This window comes from Helicoverpa zea, chromosome 2 (assembly GCF_022581195.2).
Source record: "Helicoverpa zea isolate HzStark_Cry1AcR chromosome 2, ilHelZeax1.1, whole genome shotgun sequence".
NCBI lineage: Eukaryota > Metazoa > Arthropoda > Insecta > Lepidoptera > Noctuidae > Helicoverpa > Helicoverpa zea.
Genome location: NC_061453.1, coordinates 7,437,521 through 7,459,276, shown reverse-complemented (window position 1 = coordinate 7,459,276; position 21,756 = coordinate 7,437,521). Strand labels below are relative to the sequence as shown.

At 37.5% G+C, this 21,756-nt stretch overlaps 2 protein-coding genes across 2 annotated transcripts in view; one reads left to right on the top strand and one right to left on the bottom strand.

Annotated features, from left to right (window-relative positions):
* The window catches only part of LOC124638305 (ATP-binding cassette subfamily C member 4-like), a 40,331-nt gene extending 20,582 nt beyond the window's left edge, over positions 1-19,749 (top strand). Inside the window, exons 2-24 of the mRNA XM_047175242.1 lie at positions 3,423-3,668; positions 4,143-4,350; positions 4,433-4,658; positions 5,439-5,595; positions 5,759-6,008; positions 6,092-6,325; positions 6,788-6,955; positions 8,340-8,477; positions 9,295-9,462; positions 13,634-13,765; positions 14,466-14,550; positions 14,752-14,884; positions 15,020-15,319; positions 15,434-15,623; positions 15,714-15,850; positions 16,159-16,299; positions 16,466-16,569; positions 16,652-16,941; positions 17,051-17,173; positions 17,435-17,557; positions 17,639-17,799; positions 17,891-17,996; positions 18,753-19,749. Of these exons, the coding sequence (XP_047031198.1) occupies positions 3,423-3,668; positions 4,143-4,350; positions 4,433-4,658; positions 5,439-5,595; positions 5,759-6,008; positions 6,092-6,325; positions 6,788-6,955; positions 8,340-8,477; positions 9,295-9,462; positions 13,634-13,765; positions 14,466-14,550; positions 14,752-14,884; positions 15,020-15,319; positions 15,434-15,623; positions 15,714-15,850; positions 16,159-16,299; positions 16,466-16,569; positions 16,652-16,941; positions 17,051-17,173; positions 17,435-17,557; positions 17,639-17,799; positions 17,891-17,996; positions 18,753-18,941 (4,009 nt within the window). The 3' untranslated portion in view covers positions 18,942-19,749. The remainder of the gene's footprint in view (positions 1-3,422; positions 3,669-4,142; positions 4,351-4,432; positions 4,659-5,438; positions 5,596-5,758; positions 6,009-6,091; positions 6,326-6,787; positions 6,956-8,339; positions 8,478-9,294; positions 9,463-13,633; positions 13,766-14,465; positions 14,551-14,751; positions 14,885-15,019; positions 15,320-15,433; positions 15,624-15,713; positions 15,851-16,158; positions 16,300-16,465; positions 16,570-16,651; positions 16,942-17,050; positions 17,174-17,434; positions 17,558-17,638; positions 17,800-17,890; positions 17,997-18,752) is intronic.
* A 153-nt stretch (positions 19,750-19,902) lies between these two features.
* Positions 19,903-21,091, bottom strand: LOC124638360 (DNA replication complex GINS protein SLD5). Its single transcript, XM_047175306.1, has 2 exons — positions 20,357-21,091; positions 19,903-19,999 (listed from the first exon to the last, which is right to left on the bottom strand). Exons 1-2 carry the CDS (start codon positions 20,937-20,939, stop codon positions 19,926-19,928), a joined length of 657 nt encoding a protein of 218 aa, XP_047031262.1. The 5' UTR covers positions 20,940-21,091; the 3' UTR covers positions 19,903-19,925.
* Positions 21,092-21,756: the final 665 nt, after the last annotated feature.

Below are 21,756 nucleotides of genomic sequence, written 5' to 3'. Positions count from 1 at the left end.
TAACTCCTATACGATATAATGAATTATAATAAATAAATTATTTCATTTTGAGAAAATGAAAAAATATAAAAGTATTTTTTCATCAGCCTGTATAGTGGCGCTTGAGTTCGAGGCTGGTCGACATTACGATTATTTACGATTCTAATGTCGGCCCCTATTTCTTGTACCTTATTTCTCGAGATTCAACTAATATCACCCCGGCCGTTATTTGGCTATTAAACGTAAAATAGATCTATTTGCCTATAAGCTTTGCAAATTCTCTTGTTAAGCCAACGGAATTAGTACAATAGGAATTTATAAAATAGACTGCATTTGCTTTAAGTCGGCCACGGTTTTAAGTCAAAACTGTTGTCCTAATGGCGGCCTCCTATTTTTCCTTGAAAAATATACGCAAAACGCTGAAAAAACTATCTTAAAATATAGTAAAAATAACCCATTAGTGACAATCAAGCTTAAAACAAAAATAAATAAATGTTTTATCGTTCTAATATCAATCCCCAAAATGTGAGTATTCACTTCGAGTAAGCTACTTTACGTGCGAATTTGATGTTTCAACGGCGCAATCGCTACTGACGCTCAGTATGAGAAGAGTAAGTGACAGAATCGGATAGTAACGATTTGTACGTATAGAGTATAAACCAAGGTTGCAATTCGAGGAGCAAAACTAACACTTAATTACCTTTTGAATGAATGCAAGCTGAAAATGTACAGACGTAACTTTTTATCTCTAATATCTTTTTATCTCTAATCGTAACTTTTTATCTCTAATAGACGAATTTAATATTCATTCAAAGTTTTATATTTAAAATTCACGTACGTTGTACACATGGCTGTACGACGTGCTACAAACTGCCAGGGATATCTGACCACGCAAAGCCATGCGTAATCATCAAGGATAAGCCCATTATTTCAGGATGACTTATTGTAAAAAGTTACGATTCAACGAACCGGTATCGTAAGTACAACACTGCACCACAGAGCTAGCAAAATTATTAGAAAGTTTGACATTTTGCAAGTGTCAATTTAGTCTACGAGATTAAAAAACAGACTCTATGTTTAAACGTAATTTCTATGTCTTGGCCTCAATGGCCTCATAAGTGACATGTAGTGTATCTACCTATGTTTAACTGTTCGTTTGTTCCACGCTATGACAATTAATGTTTTATTACTGCTCCACAAAGCGCTAGTCCATTTATTGTCATCAGTGGCGGATTAACGGATAAGCACAACAAGCACGTGCTTGGGGCCCCTGTTCTCCAGGGGCCTCCATCCTCTGCTGGCGTTTCAGTTTATACCTACATTTTATAGAGATTCATCCACAATATGTCTGAAATCACAGTGCTCTTGATTGTTGTACGATCGCAGAGATTTTTTTTCCCCGATTCTCCTAATTTTACTTAAGCGACATACGATTCACGTCGACTCGGTTCGACCGAGATCCAATCCTGACTCAATTACGATTTAAGCGTATATGGCATTCCGCTATTTTTTCTTTGAAATAAACGTTTTTATCCTTTTCTGTCATTCAATAATAAATCATTTTGTCTGCAAATGATTTACGATTGCAATATGATTGTAGAACAAACTATAGACCAAAATCACCAAAATAGGAGACCAATCGCAAACCAACCGAATTTCGTTGGAATACGATTGGTCTTATATTAGTAGCAGAATACCCGATAAGGTTAAAACTGCTATTCCGATCATATTGCGATTCAATTTCTATTCGATTTTGACAATATTAACTTAGGAGAATCGGGCCCCTGTTGTTATACCTACAATTTTTTTTCGGCTTCTACTCATCGTTGGGCAGTTTTAAAAGAATTATTAGGCAACGATAGCGTTTTGAAGTCGCTATCGGACACTCGTTGGGAAGCTCACGTTGTAACTACGAGTGCAATACAACAAACATATCCGAAAATTTTGGATGCTTTAGATCAGTGGTTCTTAACCGGTGGTCCGCGGACGACTGGTGGTCCCTGGAGGCCTTCCAAGTGGTCTGCGGACCGACGTCGCGTTGACGTTGTTATCGATCTTACGTATATATCCATCTTACTTGTCCAACGAAACTTGTAGAAAGAAATGAAGGTTTGACATGTAGCCCTGTTACGTAATTTTGGTTCTGAGTCTTAAAAAATAATCAAGATTTCTCGCTCGCTTCGCTCGCGTAGTCAGAAACTGTATGTCCTCGTTTTTACATTTGTCAACAAATAAAAAGTTAAGTACGTACGTTTGGCCTACATTGAACGTAATTTTGGTTCTGAGTCTTAAAAAATAATCAGGATTTCTCACTCGCTGCGCTCGCGTATTCAGAAACTGTATGTCCTCGTTTTTACATTTGCCAACAAATAAAAAGTTAAGTACGTACGTTTGGCCTACATTGAACGTAATTTTGGTTCTGAGTCTTAAAAATAATTAAAATTTCGCGCTCGCTTCGCTCGCGTATTCAGAAACTATGTATGTTTGTGATACATTTTACCTCCGTACGAGTAAGAAAAAAATTTCGCGCTCGCTTCGCTCGCGCATTTCTAACTACAAAAGGCATCACGCTCGCTTCGCTCAGTCAATTTTTTCAACCTTCCATTCCTTCCATTTCCATTTAAGCAATAGAGGGTCTACACAGGCTCTGTGCTTAGGGCCTCGGATACTCTTAATCCGCCACTGATTGTCATCGCGTGACACACATTCCTAGTAATTCATTCTTAATTATTTTAGATTGAAAGAGGTAAAATACTTGAATTAAATCATGGAATAACAAAATAGCGGGTCATCTACGCGCAGATTATTTAAAACAAATGAGTAACTCTTTGTTTACCTTTTTTCCCTCCGAAACAACAGAACCGAATTGAAAAATTATTTCACTGATGGAAAGCTAGACTATCCCCAAGTAACACAGAAAGAAGTTCCCACGGGACGCGATCGAAACCGCGAGAAAACATGATAAATAAAATTGAACAAATACTCGTCATTTTCATCCACATAATATTACGAGTATGTTATCTCTGTTGCCTTGTTTCGCCGATAGATTCGCTCTGGAATAAATAGGTTAAACTGGTCAAGTGACATGTTTGCGTTTCTTCTGTCCGGGAGCTTCGTTGAATTTAATGAACCAGTTTCGATAACGGTCGTGTTTTTTGTCGTGGTCACTAAACTTTATTCTTTAGGCTCCTATTTTGCGTGAAACAAACGAACATAACAACTTACTACCTAAAAATATTTACAATAATATTACAAGAACCTAAGTTCAGAGTATACATGCGGGTTCATGTAGACCGAGCTGTTTATCACCAATCAAGAAACAAAACATACTGACTTACCTGAAATTTTGTTTTTTTTTTTTCAGATGGAGCTTTAGTCTATTCTATCACCAATCAAGAAACAAAACATACTGACTTACCTGAAATTTTGTTTTTTTTTTTCAGATGGAGCTTTAGTCTATTCCGTCGTGGCTTCAAACATGGCCTCACAGTGGACGACCTGTGGCGAGCGCGTGATGGCGACAATTCCGGCCGTCTGGGTGACCGCCTTGAGCAAGCGTGGCAGGAAGAGCTAGACACTGCCAAGAGAAAAGGCATCAAGCCATCGCTATCCAAAGCCATCGTACGATCGTTTTGGGTCGAATATTTGTTGTGTGGCCTCATTGTTGGCTTACTATTCATATTTTTATGGTAACTATATCATAATTAATAGAACAAGACCATAACATTTACAACATTTTTTATAGTTTCATTCATATTCTGAGGATAGAAAACGAATTTCATGGCTCAGTCAGTACATTTTTTATTGCACGTAGTAAAAAAAGTAATTATTTTCATAGCCACGAGTATATACTGTTTCTGTTTATGTAGATTTCCAGTTAGTTGCCACGCAAACAGACCGTACTATAATAACATAGTACCATACATATGGTCGTAAAATAACAGTATAGTGATTATGAGACAGAGAACAGAGAACGAGCAGTGGCCAAAGGTCGACTCAATCTGTAGTCTCAATGAAACGGTGTAACTGTAACAGCTTTACGTACATCAAGTTGTCAAGTCATGAATCAAATACATATAGACTCGTTGTGATAAGGCCATAATAAATAAATTATCATTTATTTTATAATTGCAACCTGCAATCATGATTCTTTTGTTTTTCAGGCCTTTAATACCGTTTACTCTAGCATTATTCATAAATTACTTTTCGGAGGACAAGACCCCGGAAAGCTACAGAAATGCACACATTTACAATTTTCTTATGAACCTTTTAAGTATTGTAACGGCATTGATGCTCAATCATTTACAATTAAGTCAAGGACGAGTTGGAATGAGAGTCAGAATAGCTAGCTGTTCTTTAATTTATAGAAAAGTAAGTATAATTACAATAATTATCAAAGGCTACATCCATACTGGAAGCTTTATCTAACTCTTTTTTTTTAATTTTATTTTAGATACTAAAGCTCGATAGAACAGGATTAAATAAGACTGAACCGGGACAGGTGATCAACTTGATGTCCAATGATGTGAATCGTTTCGACTTAGTTGCTCTATTTCTGAACTACTTGTGGGTAATGCCTATCGTGGTGCCAGTTGTGTCGTACCTCGTGTGGCAACATGTGGGCTGGGCCACCCTCGCAGCACTCGTCGTCATATTTCTACAAACTGTAATCGTTCAAGGTAAAAGAAAATCACTGTCGGTACTTATGCATAATGATGACATTTTTTGTTAAAGCGGGACAAAGAACACACGTCGTGTGCAAATTATGAATAAATGGAGTAGTTAACACAAAACGTTGCGTGATGGGTGTCGGATGAGACGCATTTGCACATTTGCTCTTAAAGTGAATACGAGTAAAAACAAATTACTTATTCATTCACCAATCGAGTCCTTACGCGGTGTCCTGCGTGAGCGACGAACGCGACGCGACGCGACGCAACACGACGCGACGTAATGCGACGCGATGCTATACGCGACAGATGTCCTACGTGATTTTGGTCATTACTTCTCAAATCATGGAGAAGTTGTGTTACAATTTTGCTTGAAAGTTCATATTTAAAGTACAGACAGCAACAATCTTCCAACTTGTTTGTACTAATAAACGATTTCTTTAATATTTATGTTTTTTTTGTCCCACAACAATCAACGCTTCTGAATAGTTCGCGGTGTCGCGTCTGGTCGCCCTCAAAACAAGTACGCGTTACGTCGCGTCTCGCCGCAGACTGTCACATAGGCCGCATGTAGGGAATTCCTTTGAGTTGATCGCGTTCGTCGCGTTCGCAGCGTCGCGTCGCGTCGCGTTCGTCGCTCACGCAGGACACCGCGTTAGGAACAATAATTGCTCATACCTATTTATTGATTTGATTGGATTGGATTTAGATACAAGGCACCTACCAACTCTATGTACATTTACTGTCCACTGGTATTTTTTCATACAGTGTTATTTTTATTTTTTGTAGCATACTTAAGCAACCTTCAAGGAACTTTAAGAGGCAAAATCGCAAAACGCACTGACGAAAGGGTGAAGGTGATGAGCGAACTTGTAAATGGTGTCCAAGTGATCAAAATGTACGCATGGGAAAAGCCCTTCGAAAAGCTGGTTGATAAACTTCGGAAGTAAGTGTCTAGTCCACTTTCTTATAAAACTGCTATTAAATTTCGAAATATACCCATAAATATATTTCGGGTCCCCCCGGGGAATTGAACCCGAGGCTCCGAGCACCAGTTGCGCTTACTAATTATAGAATAATCTTAACGATATAAATGTTTATTTTGATAGGTTAGAGGTGAGCTTCATAATGCGCACGTCCATGATCAAAGGGTTCTCGACTGCCTTGAGCGTGTTTACTGAACGCTTCATCCTGTTCTCCGCCATTGTTGCGTTCGTTGTCATGGGCGGTGAAATCCGAGCTGAGATCACCTTCTCCCTTGTTCAGTATTTCAATCTACTTCAACTTGCCTGTAACATATTCTTCCCGTTGGCCCTTGCATTTCTGGCAGAAACAAAAGTCTCCGTTAGACGACTTGAGGTAAACTGCAAAAATAAATATAAAATATATATTTTACGGTAATGTATTTTGACGTTTACTTAAATGATTTATGTTCTGCATAGGAATTCCTATTGTTGGATGAACTGGCGCCGGAAAAGATCGCGAGCCCAATTGATTCAAACGCTATTTTGAACAACGGTACTGATAAGGAAAAGCCAAAACACACAGGATTGGTTTTATCTGGACTGAGTGCAAGCTGGCAGCCTGAGGCTATCGTGAACACCCTGAGAAATATAACCCTCAAGGTGCAACCTGGAGAGTTCGTTGGCATCGCTGGGCTAGTGGGATCTGGAAAGGTATTATAACCATACGTTATTCAATTACCTATATAATTAAAACTATATTGCCCTGCTCTCGATTCCCCTGTGTAACTTTATTAGATTGCTTGCCAAATTGTAGCAAACTTTTGTAAAGTTTTGTGAGTTTCTAGATGGCAGCTATTTAATAAATAATAATACATTTCGATACAAGTGTGGCAAGTTTGTCAATACCATCGAGGCGGTATGAACGTTCATAGCAGAAACCAACTGTGACGTAAGACAAACTTAGGTGTCGCACTCATATCGAAATAGAAGTACCTACGTATTTATGTATGAATGAGATAATACCTAGGTACGTAATGTATAATGCGGTGTATCTTTGTATTCAATAGTAATGCTATTGTTCTCGACAGTGTCATCTTGAATAGCAGATCTTATAGAGAATGCTGTATTCTTTGTAACTTTGTAAACAATAGTATTTTTTTTTGTTCTATTCAGTCATCACTTTTGCAAGTCATACTGGGTGAGCTGCCGCCGACGCAGGGCTCGATCTCGCTTGGTGGTGCACGAGTCTCCTACGCCAGTCAGGAACCCTGGCTGTTCGTAGCCACCGTCCGCCAAAACATACTTTTTGGACTTCCTTACGACCGTATTCGTTACAAAAAGGTGAGATAAGATTACATCAGTATTATATCTGTTATCTGCAAGTACTTTTGTATTGCAGCCATACAAATCCACGCCTAAGAATAAGCTTGCTGAATTTGTATGAAAAGATATGTATGTAGTTCAAACCTTGTATAGATAATCAGAAAAGTTTTTTTGCGGTCTTAACCTTGTAGCATTTGGCGCGACGGGCATGTTTATCACAAAAACTTGAATTACCGTAGCCATGCCTTACCTTGAACGTAGATATAATCGTTAAAACGGAACACTGCGTTTATCTACTACTCATCAATTCTAAGTAGATTTTTCATGCAAATTAATGCAAATAAATATTATCTCATCTAAGTACATACCTAAATACTCATACCTACTTATTTAAGTGGTTTATACAAAAAGTGAAACTAGAACATAAGTGAAAGATATCCTCTAAGAATGAATTTTGTGGAACTCCACCCCTAAGGGGCAAACGGGCATTGGAAGTTAGTAAGGTCTAGGACCTATGTTTTTGAAGTAAGTAAGAGCACAGATGGCTATATAGTTACTACGTAAAAAGTAAGAGACTTGAAATGGAGATTTGCTAAAATGTATCTTTAAATATTAACCCTCATAGATCCCATGATTCAAGGAAGAATATATAAGCTATGTTATTCGTGTGCGTCAAATGGTTCCCATTATGGGACGCTGCTGTATGTAAACCGCTGACAGAAGCTAGTCAAGTATAATATCTATCAATGTATAATTTTGTAGGTAAATAAGATACATGTAGGTACCTACATAATGTAATTATCTTTGTGGGTAGGTATTTAAAATTGATTAACATAGCGTGCTCTAGAATTCTAGAATTAGAAAGTTAATGACGCTAAAATCGAATTAACTGTTTGAAGTTATTTTGTTTTTAGCGCTAGTTTTGTATTATTATTTTTCGTCGTCAGCGATGCCCTCTATTGTTATTGTAATACCACTACTAAAGCAATGTGAAATACTACTTACAAAATCAAATAGGTATTTGCTTAGGAAGATATACTGCAATGACAGTCTCTGTATTTACCTGCATATAATATTTTGAAGAAGCAGCAGTGATCAGCATAAATGTATAGGTAACATATAAACATATTTTTTTGTACCTACCTTAAAGGTTTCCAAACTATTGAACCGATTTGAAAAATTATTTCACTGTTGGCAAGCTACACTATCTTTGTGTAGACTATATTTTATATACTTTATTATGTATACTTTATCACAGATTACTAACTTTATACTTTACTTTACGACTATACTTTATTCGATTACGGGAAGTAGTTCCTCGGGACGCGGGTGAAACCGCTATCAAGCATAAACACATTCTGTCAATGAGGTTTTTTATACTAAATATTTTTTTGTTTCGTAGGTGGTAAGCGCGTGTGCACTCCTGCGTGACTTCGAACAGCTGCCGGCGGGAGACTCCACGTTGGTCGGGGAGCGCGGCATCAGCCTCAGCGGCGGACAGCGCGCCCGTATCGGATTGGCCAGAGCTTGTTACAGACAGGTGAGCACGACCCCTTCGTAATTATATCATCAAAATGTTGCACCTAAGTGGTTATACATTGCAACTTGGTAAAGCCCATAGAAATAGGTAGGGAGACGTTATAGATCCCACTGGAAGTTACGAAAAGATTCTATGCTCACCTACCGAAGTAAACCAAGCTGTAGGTATTTTTTTTATGATCATAATAAGAAGACAAAGAATGAATGAGGTAGATAGAAGTAGGGTAACCTACCTACCTCAATACCTCAATAGTCTTCTCTTTGCTTTATTGTACCTATGTGGATAAAATTATTTGATCTATGATAAAACTGCAAAACAAACTTAGCTATCGAAGTACAAAGGAAACTCATGACATGAAATATGATAAAATTCATAGATTATTTACCTGTATTCGCTGTCAATCCGTGAGAAAATATTATGATTTCATTAAATCAAAATAATAGAATCATGATAAGATATTGCGTGTACATAAGTAGTTCAAATTGATACTGCGATAAGGCAACTAACATACTGACTTACTAACAACTTGAAATCGATCTCGTTGCGAAAGAATGATGTTTAACCCCTTGTATGCCGGTGCGCAGATCTATGCGAGACAATGGATTTTCTATTGTTCTCTAATTAGCGGTATTCAAGAGGTTAAGATTGGATCTCAGTTAATTATGCAGTATGGGTCGGGTCTAATATTCAAGGAACGGTAACCTACAATTCCTTACTCAAAGTGAGCAGACTACTTATTTGACAGATAACGAGCCCATACGCCAGGTTTCCCACGAATGTCTCAGATATTTTTCTAATCGCTGTTGTCATAAACCAGGCCGATATCTACCTTCTGGACGACCCGCTGTCAGCTGTGGACACTCACGTCGGCAAGCAACTGGTCTCAGAATGTGTGATGGGGCTCCTGAAGCACTCCACGCGTATCCTTGTCACTCACCAGCTGCATCACCTGAAGTCTGCTGACAAGGTCGTCATACTGCATAATGTAAGTCTTACTCACCTGTCATTTAGGTACCTACAATCTCCTTTACTCTGTTCGAGGGTACCAAACTCGATGGACAGAATTTCAAAATCACCTTTGTTGTATAGGAGCCATTGAAATCTACAAAGTAGACGGTAGCTCTTTATTTATTTTTGACCTATTGTTACCCTGTTGCCCCACAAAATGCAACAAAACTGTGGATTTGACATAGGTAAGTATATGTATCAGTTTCGAGATAGTAACTTGAATTTTAAATCCCATTTTTTTTTGGTTTTCGACTTAAATGGCAACATTAAATCTCTTGTAGGAGCTCTTATCTTAATCTGAATATTTAGGTATATGTTCGTTGTTCAGTGAGTCTATATTACTATGTATACCACCAACCATAGGCACTTAAATATAAGAACTATGGTCCTTAGCTACACCTTAATTTGATTTGTATGGAAGCACCTTTGATGTCTAGATGGAGTGTCACCATACAATCCCAATAAAGAAGCAGAGACAAAATTGTTATGCATGTGTGCGTGTAGGTGTCATTTTACACATGTTTTACACTGCGCGTTGACGTAAATAATGATACCAGCTTCTACGATTCTCCCATAAATAATGAAAAAAAATAGACTAATTAAATAAGTTTGTATACATAGTGTTATTCAGTTTAACTATAACTTTATAGAAAATTGAACCCTGCTTGGCACTGCTCCTTTTGTAAGTCTTCGGCGCCCTATCTTGTCACGCTACGGTATTTTTTGTTGGTGTCCACATCGCATCTCCGCGGCTTTTTTTAATGCAGTCTATCCACTGAATCCTAACAATAGGATTACTTGGAATCCTATTAAAAAATGATGTTACGTTGATGACCATAATTTACTAATCAAATAACAGTAGATAATATTTTGGAGAATCAGAAAATGTCTATCCGAGCAATTAAATTGAAATTATACTTATTATTTTTTTGCACAATGCTTAAAAAAATATCCTTTATACATAACATAAACACCTGAAGTTGGGAAAATGAAAAACAGAAACTGGCAACACTGATACAATATGGCGTGATTTAGTAAACATAATTACAAAAAACAAATATTTATTTTCTGGGTCAGTTACCGATGATAGGTGATGTTATTGGCACTTTTTAGCCTTCGTTTATAATTCCGGCAGACTTTAATTGCACATGTCGTCATTTTATGTCTGTTATTTGTATTTTAGTTAGCGCGCGTAATACGTTTTGACAGTTAAGCGGCACGATCTGTTCTGATTGACGGGAAAGCTCCTGTCGATGAACAGTACATCGACATTTTTTTCCACGCTTGCGCGCACTCGACGCTACATCTAGACATATATATAATCAAAGGGAAGCACACATATTCCGCTTTCTTAAAACGACTTGAGTGTCTGTCATAAAATTGTGTCAACTGTAAAGAATATACCACACGAAGAGTTGCGTTATGCATACTATATAATACTGGTCTAATTTGCATTTAGAACTTGTTTTGCTTTCTAGGTAAAGACATTTCCTAAAACCATTTTAGACTATTTTAGAACTGGTTGGCTAATTAATACCTTATCATGCCTTTACTCTCTTCACATCAAGTGTTTGTACCTGTACCACAGATTACTAAATAGTTACCTGTACCTACATACACATTTCATCAGTTGATATACACAGGTATGCAGACACTCATGTCATTTGAGTTAATATTTTAGGATGCGCTTATAATATCTTGTTTGATTGTTTTGAGCGCTTAGGCTTAGGCTCATGTTTCATCTATGTTTCAAACATTAGGTTAGCCGTATAAATAGCCGGTCACTGATTTTTACTAATTATTTTTCCCAACGAAACTAAACCGACAAACCAAACGACGGGGCATCCCCATTTATCAGCTGCAGTTAGTTGTTCCATTCAGTTGCGTAGTTTGTTGAGTCCTTCATATCAAACATATTAATTTTTATCGATCCGATACTTATCGGTTTTCCCTTTAGGGACTGACTGACTTCGTTGTTATTACGTTATTATGTGGATGTTTTCGCAGTAACATGCCCAATGTACACCAAATAGAACAGTCAAATAGAAATCTAACTATGTACTATCTAGTCTATTAAAATAAAATAACCAATGAGGTGTAGGTAATGTCGTTAAATAAGTTATTCAGTTCACAATATAATCGGCACTCACCTGCTGCCTAAGTTCAGTGTAATCTATTATCGCATGAAAGAACAATGAGATTTATCGTTTTATAGGAATCTATTGGATTATTTGTCTTTTAAACATGTATTGCCTTTGATAAGCAATTAATCTCAGCACTAAATCGATAAGTAGACATCGGCACGGTAATTATATTAGCGTGACTCCGCGAATCAGGGCTCTTATTGGGGGTAAATGGGGGTCTTAATTATATTTCATTTGAAAACACTTATAACTTCTGAATTTATACGAAAAAAATATCACAGAGTAACGATTTAATATTAATAATATTATCGGGAACAATATTTTATAGGTATGTACCGTTATTCTGTTATGGTCTGGTCTGGTAGTTAAATAATTAAACGATACTGCGTTTTTTACTTAAGTACTATGCTTTGCCGACCCAATGAGCTGCCATTTGCTCCTATAAGTAATCCCATTCCTAGAGGGTCATTTAGAAATAAGTATGTATAAAATAACAATTATGGCACACCTGGGTATGAATTTATATGAACCTATACAAATGTACCAACTTAAATAGTGCTCAAATTATAAAGTAGGTAAATACGTACACAAGCGGCAAGCCAACTATCGCAATAATAGCTTTGTACATATTTACCTTTCAGTTGATATCTTTTACAGCTGTTGTTATAATGGAATTATTTGTGTACCTAGTCGTATGGTTTTATAGGTGAATGCTACGACTGAAGCGGGCAATTCAAGTACAAAATGTTGTTTTGATGTTTTACCTTTAGTTAGATTCCTACTATGTAAACCTTAGCAGACGTAGTTATCGCAACACATGACATGACACAGCTGTAGATTGCTTGGAAATATTAAAATAAAATACTTTTGCACAAGCACAAATTGCAAAAAAGTGTAGCTTGAAAAGCATCTTTATAGAGCCACGATACCTTTATGTATAGCCCTGTGTACATGATGATGACACTGCGTACTGCCTATTTGATTACCGGTTAAACGTGAACTGGACAAACAAAGCTGAAGACAAAAGAAGTAAACAAGACTTTACCCGGTCGAGTTTGTTGTCTGATAGCTACTAACAACGACCATTATCATCAACTAGCAAAGTATTTAGAAATATAACAGACTAGCGACCCGCCCCGGCTTTGCACGGGATAACAGTTATTCCCCACTATTTTATGTATGTTACTAATATAAATCTTCCTCTTTAATCACTCTATCTATTACAAAAAACCGCATGAAAATCGGTTGCGTCATTTTGAAGATTTAAGCGTACAAGGGGACATAGGGACAGAAAAAGCGACTTTGTTTTATACTATGTATTGATGTACAGTGGTGGTATACATACACCTGGCATTACATACATACTTACTTACTTACTACATATTCGGCCATACTGACAAGTTAAAGTTGTAAGGACCTAGGTACTCACCGATCATCGATCAATGCTATCTATCTGATAGGTGTTTATTGACGACAATGTTCAGATAAATAACATGACTAATGTACTTAGGTAACCATAAGTACTATGCTTGGCTTTCATATGACATTCATGTTCCGCAACGGACGAGTAAAAATTCACTTGTCCGTGTGTTCTGCATATACTTTTGTAAATAGACTAGGTGCTATAAACATACGAAAATTGGATAAGAAAGAAATAAGACGTGGATTGGATAGGGATTTCAGTTGATCGATCTATATCGATCCTACCTATGTAGGACTTAGGGCTTCATTCACTTCATTTCACAAAACTTATAATAAATTCAGTTCTAAAAACTGCACATTGGACGCTACAATACCACAGATTACTTAATAGTTAACAATACCTCTAAAAAGCAAACAATCTCTTGTCTTGTTGAGTAGATACGCATGATTATGTCTCGTCATAACATGCTGATAACGAAAATGGCAAGGTCGAAAAGCATTCTCCTTCATTCGTCTTCTACTTAGAACCATCTCTTCAACATTTGTCTTGACGTTAATATGTGTACCTATGCTTTTGTTTAGGGAGAAGTGGAGACTTCTGGCAGTTTTGAAGAAGTATCAAAATCGCCGCTGTTCGCGGAACTATTGCAAGAAGAAGAGCAGCCAGATGAACCGAAAGCGCAATATCTCCGACAGAGAACACTTTCTATACAGGTAAGGTATTAATTGATCGAGTTAAAATTACCTTTTAATACCTACTAAAATTCTACAAACTAAAATAAAAACATAAGTAGGTATGTAAAAGAATGTTGCCCTTGCTTGCCACGATGTGTGGCAATGCTTATTCTTTTTCCGAAGAATAAGCCAGCCCTCTGGTCACGTGAAGCGTCGATAAGCCTTTTCGCTATGTCATGCATAGGCGCCAGATGTGTGTAGTGTGAGTACTTACCTAATAGGTATAATCTTGCAATTCAATCTATAGAAATTCTAGCTACACTTTGATGTCTGTTCGGGGTTTACCCAGATTAGAAGGATAAGAACGGTTTTCCTCGAATGCCTATGAAAAAAAAATATTGTAATGCAACTACGTCACAATAATTATCTATCTATTTTTAAATTATAACTACTCACTTCTTTATCATACGTTGTATAATATTATGCAAATCATCCTGCTACTCATGATTAAGTTATCATAATTATGTATCCTGATTGAGATATAAATAAAATGTAGCATAGGATGACCTGGGCGTACTAATGCCTATCTTTATCATTTACTGATTAAAGTAGGTGGGCAGGTATTTGCCTGTTGATTCTAGCAAGTCACTATGGTTCATTGCGTAACTAAGAAGTCAGCCCTCTTTTTCGAAATCGAATCCATTAGAAGGAATATACAAAGATGAATATTCTTTTTCAGTCCCACACAAGTACCAGTACCATACAAGAAGGCGGTGCAATCGAAGAGGTAGAACAGGAGGAATCAGCGGAACTTACAGGAACAGGTAAAATTGAGTTGATGGTTACAAGCAAGTTGCGCAACACCCATTAGGCATACTGTACCGTCATACTTCTTAGAGATATTTTTTGTCGACGGACAAAAGTGTCTCATGCATTGATAAGGTATTATGTGCTAAGAAAGCCGCGGGAAAACTGCTAGATACTTTTGCTAGAGACTTTTAAATAAAATAATGATTGTTTGACAGGTCGAGTACCAGGTGCCGTCTACCGGCAATACTTCCGCGCCGGCGCTGGGTGGTGTCTAATATTGGGGACCACGATTAGTATTATCTTGGCACAAGTTGTTACTTCGATCAGCGATTTGTGGCTCACACATTGGTAAGTAACCGCATCCGAATAGTAAAAGTATCCTAACTTTTTATCAGGGTGCGGGAAGCATTATTTCCCTCGGGTCGAGGGTGAAACGGTGCTTCGAAGCAATTCCAAGTCGTTAAACTTTATTCCAATTTTCAGGATGAACGATGTTGAAACCAGGCATATTGTAACCAAGGAACATCTAAACGAAACTGCCTTCAATAGCCTCTTGAATAGCAACTTTACTAGCGAGGGTAACGATACTGGAGCATTGACAACTGAACTGCCCACCACCGTGCCTCCCGCCGTGCTTTCCAACGTGACGGTCATCGACACCATGGTGAAAACCGTCTTAGCTATGCAGAACATCACATCAACCTACGAACCATTAAACCATGAATATTACATATACATTTGGGCGATTGCAATTTTGGGCTGTATCCTTCTTACGACTGGAAGGTAAGGCCATCAAATTACTTATAATTTGTTTATTTTTGTTTACCATGAGCTACATATTTATAGTAGGACTATCAACTACATGTAGCACCTATAGTATTCTTTCATTTATTTCAGATCTATGTTGTTCTTGTGGGTCTGCATGCGAAGCTCCATCAGGCTCCATAATCAGATGTTCAGTAACATCCTGGCAGCGACCATGCGCTTTTTCGATACCAATCCGTCGGGGCGTATTCTCAACAGGTTCTCTAAAGACATGGGTGTCGTTGATGAGATCCTACCAAGGATGTACTTAGACAGCATTCAAGTACGTACCACGCAATACTCTTGGATTGTTTAGAAACTTTTCATATAAGATATTTATGAATACTTGCTTACGATAAATTTTCTTTCACAGATATTCATGGTGATGATGGGAATCCTGGTGATGGTGGCGATAGTCAACCCTTACATGTTGCTAACAACGGCTGTTTGCGGAATCCTCATGTATATTTGGACAATCATTTTCCTCAGCACAGCTCAGGCGTTAAAGAGGTAAACTTAATAGCAAAAACCTACAAGCAAAGTTTATAAGAACTAGGCCTTATCAGGGAATCCTTCCCTCTTTAAAAAATATAGTGAGCACATCCAAGAGACATGGTTGAAAATACACATAGGTACATATGAGTATATAGCGAGAGTACATAGGGATATCTTACATAGAGAACATAGAAAGAAGAAATACGTATGTCGTCACAAATCGATTACGATTATGGGCATGCCCACGGCGGTAGATCCGCCACTGGGCCTTATGTAGCTGATAATAAAATATATATTGTAATGTTATACATTTATGTGTCCAGGGTGGAAGGTACGACCCGCAGTCCAGTGTTCTCTCACGTGTCTGCGACTATGTCGGGGCTCAACACCGTGCGCGCGTGTGGCGCTCAGGAGATGCTGCGAGACCAATTTGACGACAAACAAGATGTACATACCGCGGCCTGGTACGTCACTGACTCTAATACATTTTATTATAGTTTTACTCAATCCACAAAAGAGAAAGAGAAGAGAGAAAAAAACCTCATCTTCAAGCCCTCCAAATAAGATTTCGATTATTGTAGCCATTCCTATTCCTGTTCACGATTTCAACTGTATATTCTTTTGTTTCAGGTACTTAACCATCGTCACAAACACCGCATTTTCCATTTGGCTGAGTCTTATATGTGCTGTTTACGTTGTTATTGTTGCGTACACATTCTTGTTCCTTGATGATGGTAAGACTGTTTTTGAAGATAGTTTTTAATAGAGCAAAATTTTTAGATAACTAGGTACTAAGCATTTAATTTGATTGAATAGGAACAACACAATCAGGCAACGTGGGTCTTGCCATAAGTCAGGGTCTGATCCTGGTGAACATGGTACAATACGGGGTGAAGCAGACGACGGAGGTGATCTCCCAGATGACGAGCGTGGAGCGCGTGGTGCAGTTCACGTCGCTGCCGCGCGAGGACACGGCCGGGCCCGCGCCGCCGCCCGCCTGGCCCAAGCGCGCCCGCCTCGTCTTCCGCGACCTCTCGCTGCGGTACGACAAGGATGCCGACCCGGTATTGAAGAAACTTAACATCGTTATCGAAAGCGGATGGAAGGTAAGCAATATTCTGACATAGCTAGTATCACATGACATCGCTCATATTTTGTATGTGTCTCGAATATAACTCAAATATTCGAATACTAAACTGTAAATTAATTTGACAGGTTGGAGTAGTTGGTCGTACAGGAGCTGGTAAATCTTCGCTGATATCGGCGCTGTTCCGATTGGCACCCATCGAGGGGAACATTTTCATTGATGACGTCGACACGGGTGAAATCGCTCTCAAGGTACGCACATAACTTTTGCCAACGAACTTTACTATTTCTATAGGTATTTTTGTGGTATTTTTTACTCATGGGTAGTGCACTGACAGCAAAATAATTTTTCAAATCGGTTCAGTAGGTTTGGAGCCGTGTTTAAACAAAAAAAAATGGTTTTCTTTTTATTTGATAGAAGACAAATTATTTTGACTTGGTAGTATTGATGATACATTCCTACAGGCAACTGCTTACACTTTTAACAACAGTTTCTAATGATGTTTTTCACAGGAGCTGAGGTCCAAGATCTCCATTATTCCTCAAGAGCCAGTGTTGTTTTCCGCTAGTTTGCGCTACAACATGGACCCATTCGACAAATACACTGATGCTGATATTTGGACAGCATTGGAACAGGTACCTACATCAACAACAGTTTATTTTTTAAATGATCTGTGGTTAGTAATGAGGTTCTAAGTCCATTTTTTTTTTGTTAAGGTGGAGTTAAAGCGCAGCGTGACTTCGTTGTCGTCGGCCGTGCAGTCCGGAGGTTCAAACTTCAGTGCTGGCCAGCGACAACTGCTATGCCTAGCCCGCGCCGCTCTCGGCCGTAACAAGCTACTTGTGCTTGACGAAGCTACAGCCAATGTTGATCCCAAGTAAGACCACCATTCCGGACAGAATAAATTACACAACTAGATGTTTGCTAATTAGAGTGCACATTTTTTAAACTTTTTTTTCTTTCTGCAGCACGGATGCCCTTATTCAGAAGTCGATTAGGACACACTTCGCGGAGTGCACGGTGATCACGGTAGCTCATCGGTTGCACACAGTTGCTGACTCTGACAGAGTTGTTGTAAGTATAATTATGTAGTTTCTATTTTAATGATTTCCTTTATTAAATCCAATGACTAATGAGTAATGACCTACATTTTTGATAAGTTGGTGGGCGGCAGTATGCGACACGATACAGATGATAATTTCCGCGCGAAAATTTTTAACCTAGTTTTGTTACATTAATTCAGACTGATCTGAGATAGCTAGCATAGGCTTCTAATGTCTGCGAGTTCAATGAACTGCAATCACCGTACCAATTAGCGTGGTAATCCCCCATTATGATATCATCAGTCACATCGTTAGAAGATCGATTAAAAATGAAGAAATTGGCTCGAACCTGATTATTTAACTAATTTTAAAACAAAAGTATATCCCAAATACTAGATTAATATAAATGACTAGCTTCTACCAGCGGTTTCACCCGCATCCCGTGGGAACTACTTCCCGTACCGGGATAAAAACCAGTAGTTCCTGAGATTAGCGCGTTCAAACAAACAAACAAACAAACTCTTCAGCTTTATAATATTAGTATAGATATAAGTACAGATACATAAAATATTACTTGGTGTTCCCTGCAGTTTCACCCACGCTTCGGGGAAACTAGGTACTTCCCACACGTGAATTAAACTCACCTTATGTGCAAGATCTATTATTATAAAGTTCCATCAAAGTACGTTCAATCTAAAGCCACACAGCTATATGTCTATCCGTATTTTGGCCAAACTTTCGTGTTTATAATATTTCTAATTCAATATTATGATCACGTTCTCCTCAGGTGATGGAAGCAGGCGAGATAGTAGAATGTGGGCACCCTCACGAACTACTGCAGCGGCCCGAGGGCCACTTCAGCCGCATGGTACAGCAGTTGGGCCCCGCGGCGGAACAGAGCCTGCGCGACTTGGCCGCCGCCGCGCACGCCGCACACATACGTTACGTCGACGCTGACGATAACAATCCACAATAGTACTTACTGCATTGTTCACCTATCTACTTAATTTACAACCTTTATATTAATTTAGTCGAATTTTTGGTATATGCTGAGTGGTTTGCGATAAGCATGACACTATGTGAGATGAGAAACAGAGGCCTTTTAGCACATCGTATTGTTTGGATATTTTGCTGTTGCCTCAAAGATTGAAAATGTTCTTAATTAAGTCATTATAATGTTGATTATTTTATAAATAAATCTTGTGCTTATGTGCCTTTGGTGTACAAACTATACCTTATAAACATTATATTTTAAGGTAGCTTTTAAATTATTTTTGTAATCTATCACAAATAGGTGAAATAGTATAAAGTATACGTAAAATTCAAGTGTAATTTACAATATATTAATTATTAAATCAATAATGATTTATTTTTAGGTGCTCTGAACCTCAATGATAGAGCTGTGACTGCCAAATGATAAACTAAAATGTAACTTACCACTATTCTAACCAGCTTAAATATTATTAATATTGTTTTGTTCAAATACAAAATAGAAACTTAAATATTTATTGAAAATCTTTTTTGTAAGATATAAAAAAATACAAATTGCATAAATATAAGCAACATTCCAGCCATCTACGTATATACACAATATTACTACATATAGTACATAATATGTTACTAGATTTTTTACCATTATTTATTGAAATAATTACTTAACAGAATGTACTTATTGAATGTGACTACTTAAATAAACTTTATGAAACATGGCCTTAAATGTTGAGATTACTGTCAAATGTACATAATGTCTTTAAAGATATATTATATTGTGATGTTTTCTGAAATGACTTTTTTTTCATTTGTACCTTTTCCCTTCAACTTGGCAAGTCTTTTTTCAGATATGTACACTAAATGACCTGCGTAATAATAATTAGCCGAACAAACATTTCCTGCATCAAAAATTGAAAGGATAGTAAGGGAAATAATAATAAATAAAATTATGTGATGCATTGCGTATATTTCATATGAGTTGAACTTTTCCATTCTTCACAAGATCAGCAATAGGTTTATACTGCAAGATATGTTGTGATCCCTCTACAACAAAAACAGGTTATTAAGATAGCGCAAGGTTTGAAAAAAATACAAAATTAACCACAATGTTTGAATATGTCAACTTTATTGACCTAGAATTTTGAATAGTAATAAAAGTCATAATTATTTAACCTATCATAGTTTTACGAAACCGTTTATCGTATATTTATTGGTGAACCTGTTAGTTACTTCATTCTAAGTACTGCAGTCCAAACCAGACTTCGATAATATTGTCATTTTAAAGACAAAGAAATTGAAACTTGGCGATGCCAACAGTTTTACGAATAAACAGTACATATATGAAACAAAAAGGGTACCATACTAAGCTGCTTAGTGGGAACAGATCAAGCGTATACCAACCTTCCAAGTCTATTTCTTCATCCTCGCCAGCCAGGTCTCCCAGTACAACACCATTCACAGTTTCATTGGCTTTCAAGAACACATGGCTTTGCATATTAGGATGTTCAGCCATTTTATTAGTTTCAAACATTTGCATATTCCCTGGCATTTTATCTAGAACTACAGTCTTCATATGACCCTCCATATTCAACAAGTATTCTTGGGCATACTTGTATTCTGATGGGGTTAGGAAGTTAGTTCCTGAATCCATCCTTTGTCTTTCTTCATTTAATATTGGTATACAATATTTTTCTATTTTATTTAATCTAGTTTTTAGATAGTTACATATAATAAATTTTATTCTACTCAATTCCATTTTATGTATAGTTGCACGTAAATCTGTTTTTGGGAGTTTGTTTATATTACGCTCCATGTGTTGTATTTGCCCTAACATACATTCTACCATATCATTACGGTGCGGCAATATTTCTGGGGCCAGCCTTTCATTTTGCCAGGCATTTTGAAGAGTTTTGAGTACTGCTTCAGCAGTTATTTCTTCTTCTTCGTTCTCACTTAGTTCAATGTTATCATCCGTGAGATCCATTTTTAATCTTTACGATGACGATTAGAAGATTATTAAAACAGTTTCACTGGCTTTAAACGACTATTTAATAATTAAATAAAGTTAAAACAAAGTTACCAGTTGATACAAAAACAATCTCAACTTTCTTGTAACAGTACTGAGTACTTGAGTACTGACCTGACAGTATTAGCATTTTCGGCGAGTTGACATTTACTATATAGTTTGACAGAACAGCAGTCATGGAACTGTTAAGATGTGTTCATAAGTTCCGTTTCGTAATTAAAGAAATTGAATTCCGTACACTGACTTAAGATTTAAAATCATATCATATCCCTCTTTGGTCAGTGGATACGAAACGGGACACTATGAAAAAGACTTAGAAAAATTTCACCAAAATCTATCGCCTAATCAAGCCTTCGGGACCCGGTGGGATGTGGGAGTAGAAGGGTGGGGAAACACCATGGTGCACCTCAAGGTCATTCAAGGTCAGTGACCTTGACCTCAAGGTCATTTTTTTATGTAAAATCCCCGATTCTAGTTAGGTCACTGACCTTGTCCTTATGGTCCTTGACCTTGAGGTCAAGGTCAAAAATTTTTAAGTAACATCCGCGATTCTAATTATGTCACTGACCTTGTCCTCATAGTCATTGACCTTGAGACAAGGTTGAAATTCCGAAAAGCAAGATCCGTGATTTCCTTGAATAGACAAGGAAGCGTGTGTGTGTGTGTGTGTGTCTTCCCCTGTGAAAGCCATACATACGTAAGCGTAGTCGAGGGTTAAAAAAATTGTATATGTCAAAAAAGGGACATGCAATCCAAAGGTTTTCTGTGACGGCTC